Source organism: Musa acuminata, chromosome BXJ3-1 (genome assembly GCF_036884655.1).
Source record: "Musa acuminata AAA Group cultivar baxijiao chromosome BXJ3-1, Cavendish_Baxijiao_AAA, whole genome shotgun sequence".
NCBI lineage: Eukaryota > Viridiplantae > Streptophyta > Magnoliopsida > Zingiberales > Musaceae > Musa > Musa acuminata.
In genome coordinates this window covers 37,114,053-37,136,252 of record NC_088349.1, presented here as the reverse complement: position 1 = coordinate 37,136,252, position 22,200 = coordinate 37,114,053, and the positions used below count along the sequence as shown (strand labels likewise).

General features: G+C 34.5%; 1 protein-coding gene across 1 annotated transcript; it reads left to right on the top strand.

Moving 5' to 3' along the window:
* The first annotated feature begins 8,245 nt into the window (after positions 1-8,245).
* LOC135628822 (two-component response regulator ORR1-like) lies at positions 8,246-11,408 on the top strand. Its single transcript, XM_065135748.1, has 5 exons — positions 8,246-8,457; positions 9,165-9,235; positions 10,310-10,387; positions 10,504-10,574; positions 11,007-11,408. Exons 1-5 carry the CDS (start codon positions 8,307-8,309, stop codon positions 11,200-11,202), a joined length of 567 nt encoding a protein of 188 aa, XP_064991820.1. The 5' UTR covers positions 8,246-8,306; the 3' UTR covers positions 11,203-11,408.
* The last annotated feature ends 10,792 nt before the right edge of the window (positions 11,409-22,200 follow it).

Here is a 22,200-nt window from a genome sequence, read left to right as displayed (position 1 = left end):
ATCGCCTACAACCTAACACTGCCATTGGGCGGTACCACCACCTAGTCTGGTGGTACCATCGCTTGACATAGTCTCGGAGATTATGTCACGACGGTGCCACCTGTTTGGTCACTGTTTGGGCCTTTCACTTGGCCCAACATAACCCAAACTTGGGCCCAATTGACCCCTAATTGAGTTGGCCCAATTCCAACCTAATTATGTGCTAACTACAAATTTTAAGATATTTACTAGCTAAATAAGTCCGTAAGTCTAGGTTTCTTCCGGCGAGCTTCCGACGATCTTCTGAAGAACTTCCGACGATCTCTCGGCAATGTTCCTGCGGACTCCTGGCAAGCTCCTGGACTTCACGACGATCTTCTTGGCGAGTTTCGACGAGCTTCTTTAGCAAGCTCCTGGACTTCTCGGTCAATTTTGGTAAAATTTCCAACGAATGTCTGCACTTCCAACGAACTCTTAAACTCCCAATGAAATCTTGTTCTTGACTCCGGGATGTCATTTTGCTTTATACATTGATCGCTATCATAGTTAATGCTGCGCACTTAAAACCCACTTCGATCTAGACAATTATTACAAAGCTTGAATCAAATGTTGTCCGGCATGTCATTGGTTTATCGATGCTTCGTCCGATTCTTCAGCGCATCGTCCTCTCTTGCGGTCTACTGCCCAATCGGCCAGTTGATCTCCGTAACTCCAATTTCCTTGGCACAATATCCGCTCTTCTTGGTCTGATGCCCGAATCCATGGTCCGAAGCCTTCTGTCGATACGTCGACCGATCCTTCATCGCGACGTCTAATCTTTTGACATGTTTTTCTTCGGCCTAACATGATTCTTCCTGCTCTAATTGTCTCTCCCTGATCAAAGCTTCCTACATCACTCAAAACGCAAATCAAATCATAAACATTATCAATTGATTTCATCATCAAAATCCGAGATTCAACAATATCAACTTTTAGCAATTATAGATTGTTCATAGTCCTGACAAGTAATATTATATCAAAGAATGCTCTTTTTCTATTTCTAGAAATAGAAACATGCAAGTTTCTAAGAAAAAAAGTTTTGACATCACTATTACCACACTAAATCAAGTTATATCATGATATTGCAGAAATTTTCCAACAAGATGTATATTTTTATCGATATTATTCAATTATATAGTCTATTATTGTAAATGTGCAATTCTTGCAATACGGGTAGATTTTTAATTTCCTCTGTAATTGCAAACTAATGTATATAACACATACTCTATTAAAGTATAATTATTTTATTAGCTCTTAGGTTTCGATAATGAATAACTTAGTCGCTAGTTAAATAAACAAATTCTCATTACAAATTACTAGTAGGTACCAAGTCAAAACATTCCTTTAAAAAGAAACTGTTAATACATTATAAGTTACGAATGAATATGCTTATCTTGAAATTTAAGTGGTTGTAATATCAAAGTATGTAAAACAAATATTTAAGATATTTTAATAAAATATCAATTTTATCTTCTTAGATTTTAATTATGTTTGACTTTTTAGTTCACTCCTTTATACAATTGATTTTTAAAACTCGTCTTTGTTATTTAGCATGAGGGCAAACAAATTAACACAAAACAAAAGATATATTTTTACATATATTTCTAACTTTGCCATGCTTGTATACAATCATGATAACATCATATTATGACTTAAACTATTGTGATATACTTGATGTTTATTGAAAAGTTTTATGCTTTTAATATAAAATAATGAACAAAGATTCCGAATAAGTCAAATTGATAATAATTTCATCCACATTTTGATATTTATAACTTGTATGAAGAGGTTCATCAACTAGGTTCATGGAGAAGGTGAATTAGATATTATTCAAATCATAAATTCTAAGAGTTTGAATTTTTGCACCATGTTTAGATTTTTAAAAATTCGAAGAATAAAAAATTGATCGTTAAAAAAATTAAGTTGATTCTATTTCAAATAAGATTTCTATGTGTTGACAGTTTAGCACCATGCCTCGTATACTTAGTCCCAAAAAGAGCATAAAATATTAGAAGACTAATGGATTATTAGCTAATTTATAAAAGAGATGCTTATTCCTCTCTAAGTTATATTTATGCACTTGAAGGATATGGAATAGATTTTTTTTCAACTTACCATACAACAATCTTAGAGTGTTATATAAAGTATAAGCATTATGTTTAAAGATGATATTATTTCTATAAAATATTTAATTAATATATAACAAGCTTAATATATAAATTGTATAAGGTCATAATTTTTTATTTAATTTATATACATTTCACTTCTACCATGAGATACATTATTGCATACAAAGAAAGTTACAATATACAATAAAGATTTCAGTTTCTAGATGAACATGGCTAGTTTTAAAAGACTAAAACTTTATGTATAACGCTTAATTGACCCTAATCTTTAAAGCAACTCATTCTTGTGATGAACAATTCATCCATCAAAATATATTATTTTAATATTATAATTTTTTTTTACAAATAATAAAGTGTTACCCATCATGTTTCTAAGACAACTTCTCATTAGCTTGATGATTTTTCTCCTCTTAATGACAATGTAATTTTTTCCGGTAGCATCTGATGAGATTGCTCCAACATCATCTTCAGCATTAGAAGAGTTGGCTAAAATCTTATGTCAGTAATAATCATTATTTATATACAAGTCTTAAATTAGCATTTTTTCAACTTATTATAAAACATTCAGCATTAGAAGAGTTGGCTAAAATCTTATGTCAGTAATAATCATTATTTATATACAAGTCTTAAATTAGCATTTTTTCAACTTACTATAAAACAATCTTAATGTGTTATATAAAGTATAAGCATTATTTAAAAAGATGACATTATTTCTATAAAATATTTAATTAATAAATATAACAAGCATAGTATATAAATTGTATAAGGTCATAATTCTTCATTTAATTTATATACATTTCACTTCTATCATGAAATACATTATTTCATATAAAGAAAGTTCATCCATCAAAATATATTACTTTGATATTATAAATTTTTTTTTATAATGCTTAATTGACCATAATCTTTAAAGCAACTCAATCCTGTGATGAAAAATTCATCCATCAAAATATATTACTTTGATATTATAAATTTTTTTTTATAAATAATCAAGTGTTAGCCCATCATGTTTTTAAGATAACTTCTCGTTAGCCAGATGACCTTCCTCCTTTTAACAAGAATGTAATTTTTTCCAGTAACATCTGATGAGATTGCTCCAACATAATCTTCTTAGAAGAGTTAGCTAAAATCTTAGTTCAGTAATAATAATTAGTTACTTGCTTATAGTATTTGGAATAGCATAATCCAACATTATGGTAGTTTTGATATTAAAAATAATGATAAATAACATCAAACTCTACTCAATGTGGACCATATAGGAAATATGTAATGTGAAAAGTTATCTTCAATTCTTTTCATGTCAACCTAAATGTTTATTTCTTTTACTAATTTTGCTATATTAAACCTTAGTTTTTATTGCTTCGTATGCTTGTTAAAATTTAGATCTTGTTTCAAAATATTTTACTAACTTGAATTAATTTTGTTTTTTAGCCATAGCTATCAAAGAGGTTATAGTTGGAGATGACATCAAATCAGTTGATATAAAACATTTTATCATTCCTCCCCTACATAATCCTATACACCCTATGCCCTAGTAGGTTTATTTTCATAATATCGTAAAAATAAATTGTAATGTATTATGTGTTATCATTATTCTACTTCGAGATGAACTAAAAATTATTAAAATACATCTTTCTAATATTATCGATAAAATTGAAATGGTTAAATGTTAAATTATAAAAAAAATAACCCAAATGAAATTTCAAATATCAACTTTCATCATGGCAAGCATTATTATAACAAACGGTTCTATGTTTACTTGAATAGAAGGTTGTATATAACTATTAGCACATGAAAAATAGTTATGTCAATATATTGCATAATTGTTCCAATATGATGTATTATTTCTCAATATTATTTAATTATATAATATATTACCATAAAATATAATAATATTCTTAGCTCTTATATTTTGATGATGAATAATTAACTTGATAGTTAAATGAAAAAAATTTAATTTCAAGTTACTAGTTAGTAATAAGTTGAAACATTCCTATAAAAAGAAAGTGTCAATACCTTATTAGTTGTCAATGATAAACTTTTATTGGACCATTAAAATACAATCATCCTGAACTTTAAGTGGTTATAATCTTATAAAAGGTAAAACTAAAATTTTATAAAATTTATATGCAATTGTGACATATTAGATTTTTAATATGTTTGACTTTTTAGTCTACTCCTTTTAACAATCCATTATTAAAATTTATCTTTTATAGGATATGAGTAAAAGAACTAACATAAAAGCAAAAATAAATAATTACAAATATTTTAAATTTGCTAACCATAAATACAATAATGGTAACATCATACAATACATTCATCCTATACAAATACAAACCAATGTACATAACCCTCACTCTATTAAAATACAATTATTTCCTTAGCTCATAGGTTTTGACAAAGAATAACTTAGTCACTAGTTAAATGAGCAAATTCTAATTTCAAGTCACTAGTAGGTACCAAGTCGAAACATTCTTGTAAAAAGAAACTATCAATACATTATTGCATTGGGCCGAAGAAACATGTCAAAAGATTGGACGTCGGGTCAAAGGATCGATCGACATATTGACAGAAGGCTTCGGGCCATGGATTTGGGCATCGGGCCAAGAAGAACGGATATTGCACCAAGGATATTAGAGTTGTGGAGGTTAATTGGTCGATTGGGCAATAGGCCGCAAGAGAGGACGATGCGCCAAAGAATCGGACGAAGCGTCGATGGACCAATGATATGCCGGACGACATGATTCATGCTCAGTAATAATTGTCTAGATCAAAATGTATTTTTATGTGCAGGATTAACTATGATAGCAAGGCATAAAGCAAAATGAAGTCCCAGAGTTAAGAACACGATTTCGTTAGGAGTTCGAGAGTTCGTCGGAAGTCCGGACGTTCGTCGGAAGTTTTGCCAGAATTGACCGAGAAGTCTTGGAGCTTGCTAAAGAAGCTCGTCAGAACTCGCCAAGAAGATCGTCGTGAAATCCAAGAGCTTGCTGGGAGTCCATCGGAACATTGCCGAGAGATTGTCGGAAGTTCGCCGGAAGATCGTTGGAAGCTCGCCGGAAGAAATCAAACTTATCTTAGATTATGTCTTAGGAATCGTAGTTAGCACATAATTAGAGTTGTGATTGGGAGGTAATCCCATCAACTCTGTTAGGGGCCAACTGGGCCCGAAGGTGGGCTGGTTTGGGTCGGATTCAAGGCCCAACCAGGGTGCTGAAACCTTGGCCAACGGTGGCACTGCTTGGGGAACAGCACCCCAAGAAACTTGGGCGGTGGTACCGCCCAGGCTGGGCGGTGGTAACGCCGGCAGCAATACTACCAACGGTAGTACCGCCCCTGTTCGGCGGTGGTATCGCCCAAGAACAGCGGTGGTACCACCCAAGAACGGCGGTGGTACCGCCAGTACCCAAGAAACCTAGGATGAGACCTTTTTAGGCTCCAAGTTTGAATCAACTTGAAGCCTATAAATACCCCTCTCATCTCTGGTTAATATATACAAGCACAGAGAATTTAAAGAAGGAAAAACGCTATTGTAATCTCTTGTGAGAATCCTCCTCATCTAGTTTAAGTGTTAGAATAGTTTGAGAGAGGAGTGAGTGCTTGTAAGGGATGTCTCCTAAACCCGATAAAAGGAGAAAAGAGGTATAAGAAGGAGGTTGATCTTTGCCTATTAAAGGAAGATCGATAGTGGATGCCAGTAGCCTCAACGGAAGAGGAATCGAAGGAGTGGATGTAGGTCATGACGATCGAACCACTATAAATTGATTTGCATTTCTCTATTGCCATTTATCTTAACTGCAAACTAATTTCCTTGCTTTACATCAACTGCACTTCCATATGCTTTTAATTTAAAGATCTTTTTGAAATGGTTTTCGTCGAAATCAGATTTTATCGTATGAAGGTTTTTTTAACCGACGTAATTTTTACCGCTGCACTAATTCACTCCCTCTTAGTGCCGACTCGTTTCTAGTGTCAAATATTACTTACATCTTATTATTTGTCAGGCTATTGTTCTCTTGTTCCCTCGAACCTATGGAGTAAGACATCGATTTCTCAATTCGATCAATTATGTTCATTGCATAATAGGCTCCTTTGAAAAGCATTGGCGCGCGTGTAAACGAGGTGCTCTACCAACTGAGCTATAGCCCTTGTCATAGACATCTTAACATATAGATAATTTCTTGTCAAGATGGATATTCCATAATCCACATCATAGCTCTCTGATTTGTTTATTTTATTTACGCTTAACAGAACAGATTAGTATTGCTTAGAAATAATATTCCACCTATAATCCCCGAAGTGATGGGTTCTTTTTTGGTGATAAATGACCTACTTAACTCAGTGGTTAGAGTATTGCTTTCATACGGCGGGAGTCATTGGTTCAAATCCAATAGTAGGTAGAACTTATTAGATACCGAAGTCGATGAAATGATATCTAATAAGTTTTTCTACCCCATCTTCTTTTTTTTGTTTTATCAGATTAGACTTGATTGTGTTCAATTGGCAGAATCAACATGTGGTGTATAATAAAGAACTTTTTAAAAACTTCTCTTTATTATTTTGATGTATTGACTTGACTAGTAGGAAATAACATTGACAGCCTCTACTCGTGTCCTAGCTCGTCTGAGAGCTAGATTCGCTTCAATTGCTTGTCTCTTACCCTCAGCTCTACTCAAGTTAGCTTCAGCTATTTCAAAAGCTTGTTGAGCTTCTTACGGATCAATGTCAGTACTTATTTCAGCATCATTTCCTAAATTGGTGATTTCATTATTACTTATTCTGGCGAAACCACCCATCAGAGCCACTGTTAACCATTGGTCGTTGTTGAGGCGTATCCTCAAAAGACCTATATCTACAGCCGTGGCAATAGGGGCGTGGTTTGGTAATACTTACATCTTATTATTTCCATGAAGACCTAATATCATATCATATATTTATAGAAGAATCGAATCTTAATTATTAAAATTTTTCTTTATAAAAATTCATTCTCATACTAAGATTTTTTATAATACTGAAATATTTTAGAAATCTCAAAATATTTATCCATCTCGAAACTAATTAGATTTAATGATATAAAAACTCAAGCTCTTCAGCTCAGTGGAAGAATAATTTTATCATTTTGAAAAGTTAAAATTCTCTTGACGTTATGAAAATGGGAGTGTGCTAAGAAAAAAATGAAAATACGATTTCTTTTTAGGATAATCGCTCAAAATTATATATATTAGCTATTCTCCCTTAGTTTTATTTGATTATCTTTTTCTCTACTGAAAAGGTTTGATGCTGATGACGATGAGTTGTATCTTTCAGTGCGTTTTTGTATACATCATTAACTAACTCTACCTACTAGATTTTATATAAAGACTGCGGCTACAGTTACTAGCCATAATGTTGTTGAAAAGGACAACATTTAAGCAAAATTGGAACGTGTACCAACTTCAGTAGAATCTGATTTGATTTCACTTGAATGAAGTTTGGCAAATGAAACAGACTTGTTTTATCTCAATCAATCTATGTCAGGGAATAAGACAAGCTTGAAATATAGAACAAGGGGAAAAAAAAAATCTAAGCGAAGGAAACAGAAACGAAAAGCTCGAGAAAGAGAAGGAAAAAAGTTCAAATCTAAAGTGTACTTTGAGATCAAAAAGAGGATCTTTTGAGCGCAGGGGAATAAGAGCAGGATTTGATTTGTTGTACAATCTTAAACTTTGGGAATACTAAAGCTGGAAGAGATAAAAGGTCGGGAAGGAAGAGGACGAATCAATGGCTCAAATCCCGCGACAGAAGACAGTGATAGATTCCCTTCCCGACAACCATATCTAATAAAGAAATCTATACCCCACTCACCTCCTCCTCTCTATATTCGCGGGAGCAGCGAACAGGCTTCTCTACCAACTGCTGTGTCCTCCCAAGAGCCCTTCTGGGCTCACTGTAAGCGTATTCATGGCTGACCGAAGTGCGTAAACTCATCGTTTCCGTGATGTTCGACAGCAAACAGCAAATCCGGAGCGTGATGTTAGCTGTCTGGAGCAGGAGACGAATCCCATCCTTCACTCTTCCACGCCATTCATTCCTTCGTTCTTCTCTCTCTCGCTCTCTCTCTCTCTCTATCTGTACGCCCACTTTTAAGAGGCAGGAGCGGGCATTCGGCTTTCATCGGCGCGAATGGAGGAGCAGGTGAAGAAAGCCGGGGAAGAGGTGGACACTATCGGGGGTGGCGGAGGGGAGGCGGTGAGAGTACTGGTGGTGGATGACTCCCCTTCGGACAGAAAGATAGTTGAGATGTTGCTCAAGAACAGTGGAGGGTTGTTTGAAGGTAAGTGGAATAATGTTGAGCTCTCTGATTCAACCATCATAGGTCCGTGGACTAATAATTCTTGTACTTATTTCTGTTCTTCCTTGTTTTGGAAATCTCATCTCGTCAAATAGCTTTTGGCCATCGCTAAAGACACAAGGAACACACCTTAGCTTTCTCTTGGAAAGCCCATTGTGCCTTGCAATCTGATCAAAATGAGGTTTATTTTTTTCTTGGATTCTACAAGATTCTGTGTTGGATAGCAAAGTTTTGCCTTCTATAAACTGCTACCCAAGTTCCACATAGAGATGGCTACTCTTCCATGGATCTTCCGGTCCCAGCATCCGTCAGTAAAGCCACTGATTGCCACTCTCGAAGCCAAGTAGTCCACACTTTTGTTTTCCACGAGAAAAGTCAAAGCCATAAGTGACTCCTCAATCTCGACAAATAAAGTAGTTTCAGAAGGACAAAAAAAAAAAAAGGGAAGAAAATCCACATTTCACAAGCTAAGGTGACAACATACAATTTTGTTTCCCTTTAGGAGAAAGAAAATTAGACAGTTGATCTTTTATTGAAGAAGTGGTGAGCTCAAAGCAATAGGAACTATATGTTCATGGATTTATGTCTCAGAAAACCTTCTGATTTTTGTAGCTTCTTCTGTAGGATATCTCTTTATTTTACTTGGTTATTTTTTTGTAGTATGTTACTCATCTTCGGTTTCGTTCCAGTTATTGCTGTTGAGTCGGGAGAGAAAGCAATGGAAGTTCTTGGCTTGAATGGAGTGACAGCCCTGCTTAACGTGCGTTAAGTTCCTTAGCTCATTACATTACTTGGTTCTTATGTTTTATAGAATGATATACGTCGGCAATCAATTCATCCAAATATTTGTTTTCAACTAAGAAATTATGAAGCATTGGACTACACGATCATCATTCTATACAAAGCCAGTGCGACTAGATTCATGGAGTTCTCTTTCTCCAAATCGGAAGCATATCGCTATACTCGCTGTACCATAGGCATCTTCAGCTCTAGAAAAGAGTTCTTCTTGGTTGGATGAGCATCTATGTGTTTAACAGACTTGTACTCCATTCCTCTGGTCTTCCTAGTCATGTTACATACCTAAGACACTTCGACCGGAGATGTTCAAAAGATGATGGTTTCGATCCAGGAAGGAAGAGAGCCATTTCTGTCCTCTTGGTTGAACAGAGTAAACTACAATGACAGTAGCATCCTGATGGGTTTTAGGTTAAGACAGCAGAAGAAAACTGAGTGAGTAATAACAGAGAATCTTGTATCAACTTTTACAAGGAGAAAATAGATGAAAAAGAAAATACTATATTATGATTAAAATCATGAAACTAATGCCGGGAGATCCCAAATTCTTCTTTCTTGTGCCTCCTACACTAACCTGTCCAAATCTAATTTCTATTTAAGCATCTCTTCACAAAGCCACTTGGCATGCTCTGATCTTGACCCAGCTAGCATGCCTGCGAAACAGTGTGTGTGTGTGCAGGCACAAACATAAATTTATCAGATAATTGTGATGTTGCCCTAAATAAGGCTCAATGGCATAAATGACAGAACCTACTGCATCTTATTATATTTAGACATATGCATATACACATAATAAATCTTCCCAGTGCTCGTCTTATCGCAATATGACAAAGGACAGAATTTAGAAACCAGAAATCAACAAGATACAATATGCATTTGACTTACTAATATCATTTTTATGGCCCATTTGAAAAATAATGTAACTATTAAATATTTTTAGCTATATTTAACATTTGAAGATATACACCCTAATTGATATGAACTTATACATGGACCTGTTGATGCTTGAAACTTAACTGACTAGATCGATGCTTTGCAGGACAAGAATATTGATGTAATTCTAACTGACTATTGTATGCCACAAATGACTGGCTACGACCTTCTCAAGGCTGTCAAGGTATGTAGCATCTTCTCTTTGCTCTTTGTAGTGATCGACTATCACATTATAATCATGGTATAACTTTGTCTACTGATGATGCTTGGTCGAGTTCTAACACTTATCCTAACTATCAGGAGCACAGCAGCTACCCATCCATACCGGTAGTCATGATGTCATCTGAAAATGATCCTCAGAGAATCAGCAGGCACTCTCTTGTTACCTTCATGAACTACTTCAAATCCTCCGGATGCAAATTTTAGCTTGTCATACACAACTGTTACATATATTAGCATCTCAAGTTCAAGTGATGGTGCAAATAAATGAAGTAACCAAACTGAATAAGCATGTTTTATGTAGTCGGGCAACCACTGTTTGTCAAATGAGATCTGTTGTGTTATCAAGATTGGAGGATCTTGGCTATTGCAAATGAGCTTCTTACCTACACTGGAGATGTATCTTTAACAAGATTCTTTACATGTGCATTTATATCAAACGCATAAAAAGTGGATGAAGTGTATATATGTGTATGCATGTTGCGCACATACATCTTTAGACAAAGGAAAACAGATATAGAGCTAGCGTGGCCTCTCTTTTTGTTTTGTCCACTAAAATGAAGTTTGTGTGTCTGATTGTGCAGGTGTCAAGGCGATGGAGCTATAGATTTTATCCTTAAGCCACTGAAAGTAAAAGACGTTCAGAGATTAAGAAGTTATGCTTTAGGGAGGACTCCGATATCCAAATCAGGTACCAAGAGGAAGTTGCCAGTAGATTGGATAGCTGAAAGCAGCAGCTATGAGACATGTCAATGCTGTGCTGAAGTTGCTGTGTCATAATCCTGTTTCCATGGTAAAAGTTTTGATACTAAGGTATTAGTAGTTTGATGTCGGAAGGCATGTTTGTAATTAGTAAACGATGCTGATAAGCTGTCTCTCGATCCTGTTTTCCATGGCAAAGTTTTGATACCATAGAATTATTAGCTAAGATGTCGAAAGGCATATTGTAATTTGAAACCGATGTTGGTAAGCAGTCCCTTTGTATATTTCCTTTTGTTTTTGAACGAGTAAAATACCCTACAAGAGTTAAGAACGGAAACCATGAACTAAAGACTATTAGATCTTCAAGCAGTGTTCTCAATCATCCAAGACAATACAGAGATTATTCTCAGGTTAGATCAGATTTACAGTGAAATTGATTACTTGGAGAGATTTTGAATATTGTGCATAGTGATATAGTCCTTATATCTCAGTTATTCTCTTCTGATTGTTGTTTGGATTTTTTATAAGAGACTTTAAGATTTGTATATTCATTATTTTTATGTTGGATTTTCTCTGATTTGTCTCGTAGTTTTTACTCTTTATGTTGGAGGGGTTTTTCATGTAAATCTTGATATTTCATTTGATTATGATTTTTATTTAATTTCGTTGTATGCTATAGTTTATTTGTATTTGTTCATATACAAAATTTTCTTTTTATCCCATTACTAAAGACTATTGGATCTTCAAGATTGAGATAACAAATGGTCATACTTGGTTCTTGTCTTAGGGTTTAATTAGTTTGGATTTGTCGAAGCTATTGTATGAGAGTTTGGCATACTTTGTTGAATGATTGATGGGAAAATGAAACTTTTGTTATTTCTTTGGATCATTTAGTGTATGGATTTAGTTGAGTGCTGAGAATTTCTAGTGTGGCAACTGACTCAAGTAGAGAATTGTTGAGGCTTGATGTAAACGGAAGAAAATGGAGTGATAAAGACACCATGGAAAGGATGAGGGAAGCAATTTGTCGATGCAACGTGCTAACATGCACACTGATTTCCGAACAGTCATACGCGAGGAGTTGATGTTTAGTTTGATAGAGTTTGGAGAATTAATATCTAATAAATAGCCAAGAATGATTTTTTTAATTAAAAATGTATCCGTTAAATTCAAGCAGGATTTTTCCCAGAGTGGATAATTTCTTATTTAGTTGCTGCATTAAATTTCTTGTTTAGTTGTTATTATTTTTATCTTCTATTCTTTTCATCAGCATCAATCAAATGGAAAGAATAATCGGCCTACAACAATGTCAATAACCCATCATATTCCTATAGAACAAGACTGATGGGAATAATGCATTTCCAAGGCAAGAAATGGGTGGAATAAGTTGTCCTCTCTTCCGAGTGTGGCTCTGATTTCTCATATTATATCTTCTTTGAGTGTCCATTTGCTCAGGAATATGGATCTGATGCTAACTAGCAAATTTGATGGTTTTTCTTGTGATTTTATCAATTGGCCTGATGGTTCTTGATTAACATATTAGGTTCAAATAAATGAAGAGCATTCTGAATAAGAAATTTAACAGAACAATTTGTGATCCAAGTTAAGAAAAAGGATATAAAAAACTTTGGATATGCCAATCATCATCGTAAGACGTATTTTCGATCTTTGGGTTTGTTCAATCGGTAAAATCATCCCAATATATAATCAGATATAAGTTCATCTACAAGCAATGATAAGACAAGAAATGGGTGAAACAATGACAAGAAATGCCATTACGGCTATGATAGTCAAGACAAAAAAAAAAAAAGTAAAATAAGGATAAAATAATAAAATAAAAATTAAGTCAATGCGCACTCAATTTTACACCAATGAATAATTTTAACCAAACTATCTTATCTATCAAGTCCTCAATCCAAAAGTTTAGTCCTTAGAATAAAATTGTGCAAGCGGAAATTTAGAGTTTTGCCATTAATGATTCACAATCTCTACGAAACTCAAAATTTTTAAATAAATAAATAAATAAAATATTATTGGTGCACTGATTATACGATCATTAAGATATCTTTAATCTTATTTAGTGAAAAAAAATATTTATCCGAAAAAACATAGTGAACCAAGTATTGAACTATAAAATCAGATTTTAACTAACTAAATCTAGACCCAAACATTTTTTTTTCACTCATCTTGACCCAATGAAGAAGTGATTTGGACTTCTTGTCACATAATACTTCAAATGATTTCATTCTAATTATTATTTGATAACTATTATTATAAGTAAAATTTATCAAAGGTAATTTGTTCAAAACACATGTTTTTAGCATATCCCTTTATATCCGAAAGATTCTTTCTATTTATCCATTTGCTTAAGGATAAAAATATAGTATTAAAAGGTAACTTTGCCTATTTTACCTGACTCTACCAAAATCCTAACGGGAATCTCGAGATTCTATCTAATACCATAACTTAAATTTCATCACGTCCCTTGTTAATCTTGGACAAACCTATGATAAAATTCATACTAACCGTCTCCTATTTCCTTTGAGATATTTGTCATGTTTTAATGTACCTACTAGATTTTGATGTTTTATTTTTATTTGTTAGCATGCGAGACTTTTTCAATAAACTAAATTATATCTTTCTTCGTTCCGTCACCATTAGTGTTTTTTTAAATCTTTATACATCTTGATTATTCCATTATGTTCTGAATATAGAGTAAAGTGTGTCTCTACTAAAATTTTTTATTTTATGCTAGCTTTCTTAAGTACATATAGTCTACCTGAAAACTAATTACCCCTTTAAACAATTTGAAAACCCTTTCTTTTTCTTGCCTCAAAGACCATAATTAGTTTAAATAAATATTCTTAACCAGTATCTCTTTAATTTTTTCTAATAATATTGGTTGGAGTGATAAAGCTACTAGTCTCCCAATTAAACTTTTAAGGATTATATTTGATTCAATTTCTACTTAAAAGCATCAATAACTATATTTGTTTTCATAGGATGTTAATTAATCATACCATCATAATCTTTTATTAAATCTAGTTATCTCTTTTTGTCTCATTTAAACTTCTTTTGATTAGTGCATATTTTACACTTCTCTTCATAAAATTAATATCAACCAAAATTTTAATGTAAACACCACCATTGCTAATTCTCAATCATAAGTTAGATCATTGTTGTTATAATCCTTTGATTGTCTTAAAACATAAGTTATAATTCTACCATTTTACATCAAAACATATGCTAGGTCATTTTTTAATGCATTACTATAAACCAGGAATTCTCATAACCTAGATAATATAGTAGAAATTGGAGCTGAAATCATTCTTTTTTTAATTCTTGAAGACTATTCTAACAAGCATTAGTTCATTCACATTTAATATTCCTTCTGGTTAATTAGGTGAGAGGTAATGCTAACTTAGAGAATCTTCATACAAAACCTCTGTAATAATCTATCATCTTAAGAAGCTCCTTATCTTAAGTCACATTAGTCTCTGATCCAAGTACTAACTACTTCCACCTTAGTTAAATCTACTAAGATCATTTCTTTAGATATATTGTATCTAAAGAATATTATCTTCTCTAACCAAAACTCATATTTTTTTTACTTTGTATATAGTTTTTTTTTAAATACTCAAATTATTCTCAAATATTCTGTATGTTCCTCTCTATAGTGTGATTATCTCAAAATGTCATCAATAAAAATCATCATAAATATTTCTAGATTCTTAAATACCTAGTTTATGAGGTCCATAAAAGCTGTCAATGCATTAGTTAAATCAAATGACATTATAAAAATTTTAAAATTCCCCTATCTAGTCCTAAAAGTTGTTTTGGGAATATCCTCCTTATTAATTTTCAATAGATGATACCTTAATCATAAATTAATTTTGGTGAATATTGACACGCCTTGTAATTTTTCAAATAAGTCATCAATTCTAAGGAGTAGGTATTTGTTCTTAATAATCACTTTATTTAACTCTCAATTGTCCATGCATAATTACATTATCTTATCCTTTTTCTTTATATATAAGACTAGCGCCCTAGGGGGAAAAGCTAAGGCAAATAAATTATTTATCAAAAATCTCTTTTAATTATACCTTAAACTTCTTCCATTCTACTAGGACCATTATGTAGGGTGCTTGATAAATTGATTCAATGCCAAATATCAAGTTTATGACAAACTTAATCTCTCTATTATGTGACAATCTAAGGAGGTTCTCGATAAATTGGTTCAGTGCCATGTATCAAATTTATGACAGACAATCTTTCTATTAGATGGCAGTCCAAGGAAGTCCTTAGGAAGAACCTTTCACAATTGATGCATCCTCTAGTTTGACTTTTTATTCCATCTAGTATTAATCACATATGTCAAATATCATGTACATCCCTCCTCTGTCACTAGTGAGTTTATATCACCTCGAACGATTAGTGAATCAATCTTTCTAAAACTTTCACTTAGTAATTTTAAAAATATCTCATCCTCGAGTTATTATCGGTGTGGTGCTGCCTCCTATCCACGAGCCTATAGTCGTTCTAACTATCTAGATTATCTCTCTACCTATTCTATTATCATATTAATCACCATATCTCATTAAATTCCATGGGTGGTTGTCTCTCTAACTTTGGGAGTCACCACTCAAAACATTTTTATAACTACTTGAGTGCTATCTAATTCTCTAATTCTCAAGATATATTCTTCATTAATCCCAAGTTGCTTATACACTAGCTACCAAATATAGGAACATCATATAATAATAAGAAAGCAAATCTAAATATTTTAATTATTAAAGCTAATAAGATGGTCAAGTAGCATTTTATGCTTTTGTAAATATAGATAGTCTATAGGATTCATGACCTACGGGATACCATAACTCATAATACCCTATTTCTACTTTCATGCATATCATACATACTTGAATAGAATATGCTAGTTATATGTACCCTACAAGCAATCACATGAGTATTTTACACTTCTCTTCATAAAATTAATATCAACCAAAATTTTAAGGTAAACACCACCATTGCTAATTCTCAATCATAAGTTAGATCATTCTTATTATAATCCTTTAATTGTCTTAAAATATAAGTTATAATTCTACCATTTTACATCAAAACATAGGCTAGGTCATTTTTTAATGCATTACTATAAACCACGAATTCTCATAACCCAGATGATATAGTAGAAATTGGAGCTGAAATCATTCTCTTTTTTAATTCTTGAAAACTATTCTAACGAGCATTAGTTCATTCACATTTAATATTCCTCCTGGTTAATTAAGTGAGAGGTAATGCTAACTTAGAGAATCTTCATACAAAACCTCTATAATAATCTATAAGAAGCTTCTTATCTTAAGTCACATTAGTCTCTGAGCCAAGTACTAACTACTTCCACCTTAGTTAAATCTACTAAAATCATTTCTTTAGATATATTGTATCTAAAGAATATTATCTTCTCTAACCAAAACTCATATTTTTTTAACTTTGTATATAGTTTTTTTTTAAATACTCAAATTGTTCTCAAATATTCTGTATGTTCCTCTTTGTAGTGTGATTATCTCAAAATGTCATCAATAAAAATCATCATAAATATTTCTAGATTCTTAAATATCTAGTTTATCAGGTCCATAAAAGCTGTCAATGCATTAGTTAAACCAAATGACATTATAAAAAATTTAAAATTCCCCTGTCTAGTCCTTGTTTTGGGAACATCCTCCTTATTAATTTTCAATAGATGATACCTTAATCATAAATTAATTTTGGAGAATATTGATATGCCTTGTAATTTTTCAAATAAGTCATCAATTCTAAGGAGTAGGTATTTGTTCTTAATAATCATTTTATTTAACTCTCAAATGTCCATGCATAATTACATTATCTTATCCTTTTTCTTTATATATAAGACTAGTGCTCCCTAGGGGAAAAAGCTAAGGCAAATAAATTATTTATCAAAAATCTCTTTTAATTATACCTTAAACTTCTTCCATTCTACTAGGACCATTCTGTAGGGTGCTTGGTAAATTGATTCAATGCCAAATATCAAGTTTATGACAAACTTAATCTCTCTATTACGTGACAATATAAGGAGGTTCTCGATAAATTGGTTCAGTGCCATGTATCAAATTTATGACAGACTCAATCTTTCTATTAGATGGCAGTCCAAGGAAGACCTTAGGAAGAACCTTTCACAATTGATGCATCCTCTAGTTTGACTTTTTATTCCATCTAGTATTAATCACATATGTCAAATATCATGTACATCCCTCCTCTATCACTAGTGAGTTTATATCACCTCGAACGATTAGTGAATCAATCTTTCTAAAACTTTCACTTAGTAATTTTAAAAATATCTCATCCTCGAGTTATTATCGGTGTGGTGCTGCCTCCTATCCATGAGCCTATAATCATTCTAGCTATCTAGATTATCTCTCTACCTATTCTATCATAATATTAATCATCATATCTCATTGAATTCCATGGGTGGTTGTCTCTCTACCTTTGGGAGTCACCGCCCAAACATTGCCATAACTACCTAAGTGCTCTCTAATTCTCATAATATATTCTTGATTAATCTCAAGTTGCTTATACACTAGGTACCAAATATAAGAACATCATAAAATAATAAGAAAGCAAATCAAAATATTTTAATTATTAAAGCTTATAAGATGGTCAAGTAGCATTTTATGCTTTTGTAAATATAGATAGTACGTAGGATTCATGACCTGGCCACTGATACCATAACTCATAATACTCTATTCCCACTTTCATGCATATCATATAATACCCTATTCCCACTTTCATGCATATCATACATACTTGAATAGAATATGCTAGCCATATGTGCCCTACAAGCTAATCACATGAGTGATGACACGTGTGACTTGACATGTAGTCTTTTTACTTATTATATTTTGATATTTATCACTTTATATTGACTATTATATATATGCATGTATATATTGTGATGTCCTTAGCTCTGTGCAATAGGAATCAAATCATGATGAGATCACGATAATAAGACCAATTCGCCTTTAAACACATATCATAAATAATCACAGTAATAGGTTACTCGAGAGAGATATCAAGATAAACGGACAGACTAGTGTACTGCATATCCATCCATTTAATGGATGTAATTGGTCTCATAGCTGCTCATGTGGGGAAACTAGGAATATAATACAAGTGCTCATTTGGGAATGAGTTCACTGATTAATCCGCTTATGGAATGCTAGATAATTAATGATGCCTTAGTATCAGACATCAATTCTATGGTCATAGTAGTGTATATGGTCCTTAGACTTGAGACATTGAGGATGTCCTATATGAGTGCTCTACTATTTGATATCGGATTTATAGGTTTAGATGTCCCAAATCTAGCATAGTTGGTCTTCGGGAGTGGTAGTCAACCTTACGAGAGCTATTGAGTGTCGATAGAGGATCATCCACTCTCGGTGTCATAAGAGGGATGTCTCATATGTTCTTACTCAAACAAATCCTTGGCTAGGGTCATTCGGATTGAGAGAGAAAGAGTTCTCCGAGAGAATCTGATTAGACCAAGACTCGAGTAGAAACCGTATGGGTATGATAGCACCATGCCCGGTATATGGTCTTTGGGATATTAGATGGATGAGGGACTATAGGTACACAGTAACTGAGGACAGACAGGTCCAATGGATTGGATTCCCCTGTATCATCTGGGGATTACGGCGTAGTGGCCTAGTACGTTCGTAGTCGATGAGTCGAGTGAATTATTATGGAGATAATAATTCACTGAGCTAGAATGAGTTCTGATAGGTATGACTCATGGTCAGCTCAATATTGGGCCTAGAGGGTCACACACATATGGTAGACGTTGCGATGAGTAGAGGTTCGGATATAAGATATCCGTCGGAGTCCCTATCTTATTGGATATCCAATAAGCCCCTAAATTATTGGATCATATAGATGAGATCCAATAAGAGCCCATGAGAGATTTTTGGATAGAGATCCACTGTTCTAAGAGGCTTGGGTAGTTGGATGAAGATCCAATACCCAATAAGGGAAGGATCCATTAGGGTTAAGTTGATAGGGGTTCTCTATAAATAGGAGGGATTCAGTGGTTCATAGGCAAGAGCATTTTGCTTGCCTCTTTTATCCTCCTCCCCCTCTCCACCTTAGAGCAGGCATGGAGTTTTAAGGAGTGTTATCATAGCCCTACTGTGTGGATCATAGCTAGAGAGGAGGGCGCTTGACCTCTTTCACCCTCTCCTGGAGATCTGCAAGGATTCAAGGATATACGATCTTCTTAAGTAACACAATTTATCTTATACGCAATTTTAAGTTTCAAGGATTTTGCGCACCAATCTTCGCATGACGACGAACATACCTTTGGGAATTGGGGATTTTATTTTTTTGTTCTTCTGCTGCGCATGTGATGTCGCCCCCAAGATTTCCCAATAATGGTATCAGAGCTAGGTTGTTTATGTGATAGATTAGTTTTGAACTGCATGTGTTATGTTTTAGGAAGAATTTTGACGTCAAATTATTGATGTAATAAGCAAGGAAGGGCAACAACTATTGCTGCCCTTGTTGTGCTCGAAGAAGGTAGCCGTGCTGCCATCTTTTTGGAGGCAGGCCGCCTATAATGACGGTCGCAAGGGCGGTGCCCACAAGCAGGCCGTTTGTTGCTGCGTGTAGTTGCAGCACTAAGCGGTCGGCTGCAGGCGGTAGCACCCGCGGGCACCGCTTGTGGGCATAGCACCTATAGTGGCGCTAGCCCACGGGCAAGCAGTACGCGGGGGTAGTGGTTGGAGGAGCAGCCCCTGTGGGCAGAACCGCCCATAGGGGCACTTGCCCACGAGTGCGCCCAACCACAGGGAGGCGTCGCCCGTGGGCACAGCACCCACGGGTAGGGGGGCCCCCACACCCCCCCCCCCTCCTCACTGCACAAGCTACCGTTGGCAAGGTGGTGGCGACCCCAACAAGTGAGAGAAGGGGGCTTAGGGCAATCTTGGGCAAAAGATAGTTTTGCCCCTGGGAATTTGAGAAATTTTAGTTTCTATCCTTTATCTAAATTATAAAAATACCCTTTAGAATTCAAAAAATTCCTTGCATGTCCTTGATTTTAGAAAGTATTAATTAATTAAAAGGTTTAATTGATTATTATTTTATTATTATCTAGTAGTCCTATATTATGATGATTTATACATGTGATATATGATGTGTGATGGATGATCATAGACCGTGTGATGTGTGTACTCATGATTATTATTATTGGGGCCTATGAGCCTTCATTTTATTTCTCGTTTATTGTCGGGCCTACGTGCTTATGATTAAGTTGTAATCACATGAGGAGGCGTAGCGGGAGCGTGGAAGCGATAGCGAGACTCACAAGACGGACAATTGTGATGTATAAAGATGCGTCGAGATTCTAACGGAATCGATGAGGTTGAGATGGTTGATCACAGGGCATGGAGATGTACCGCTGCACACATAAATCTTGATGTGAGTGATTAGGCCCACTGGCTCGGACCTGATCACATTAGGTTGTGGTCCATGATCATCTGGTGTAATTGCTCATGTGATGTGTGATTATTTATATACATACAAATATGTATATATATATTTACATGCGATATAGATATATATTAAATATATATATGTGTAACATGTCATATTAGGAGACTAAATTAAAGAAACCCCTCTCTCCATAATATTAAGTCGGTAAATGTGAGGCAATTAGATTGATCCATGTGGCCTTCCATCGTTATAGGTATGGACCGATTCTCAGTGTAGGTTGAGTTGGTTGAGTCCCTCGAGGCTCACCTATATCGCGATTCGTTATCTTGCCTACAATATAGAGATGTCACCGGTGACATGAGGACATGGTATGCTTGGTCAAGTCCCTCGAGGGTATATCATCGAATCAGACTCATCTTGTAATGATGGTGTTGACTTAACCGAACATCATGGTTAGTCAATTCCCTTAAGACTATGGTGATTCGGAGGCCGAACAGGGCAGGAATCACAAGGAGTTGTGATCAGCAAGAGTTGCCTACCTTTCAGGCTTAGTATGATTAGTCAAGTCCCTCGAGATTACACTAAAATACTGATTGGATCTTGATCCCACTAGAAGTCTGCCGGAGACTTCCATTTCACGTGCTGAGGGTATCGCGTGACTCGCCAGTAAAATAGTGGGAGCATATTAAGATAGAAGTCCATACCATAATTATTTATTTTTGTAAAATATGCATGTTATTTATTTCTACTGCATCTTTATTTTCAGAAAATGTCGCTTTTAAATCCCTTATGTGGTTTACTTGATGTCAACCGCCTCACTAGTCTAAATTATATGGATTGGCTCCGCAACTTAAGAATTGTTCTCACGGCGGAGAAAATCACGTACATCCTTGATACAGTGATGCCTACACATGAGGAAGGGGCAAGCAAGAATGAGATCGCTTGCTACGTGAAGTACATTAATAACTCCACTCTTGCTCAGTGTTACATGTTGGGCACCATGACTCCTAAGTTACAAAGACAGCATGAAAAAATGGATGCCAAATTCATTCTCCTACATGTCTGCAAACTATTAAGGAATAGGGAAAGACTTAACGATATGAGATATCTAAGAGCCTATTACATACTAGGATGATTAAGGGGACACCGGTTCAAAATCATGTCCTAAAGATGATTGAGAGGATAGAGAAACTCATAGGTTTAGGAATGGTCCTAAAGGATAACCTGTGTGTGGATCTTGTGCTTTAGTCCCTACCCGATTCCTTTTCACAATTCATAATGAATTTTAATATAAACAAGCTTGAGGTGACTCTCCCGAAACTCCTCAATATGTTGAGGGAGGCAAATATCACTATCAAGAAAGAGAAGCTAGTTCTCTACACTGGTAAGACCAGAAAGAAAAGAAAAGTAGAAAAATCTCTTAAGAAGGGCAAGAGCAAAGGCAAAACAGGTAAAACAAAGATTGCTAAGAAAGACCCGACAAAGGATAAAGGCCAGTTCTTCCACTATGGAAAAGATGGACATTGGAAGAGGAACTGCAAAGAGTACCTTGCAGAGAGGGCAAAACAGAAGCTT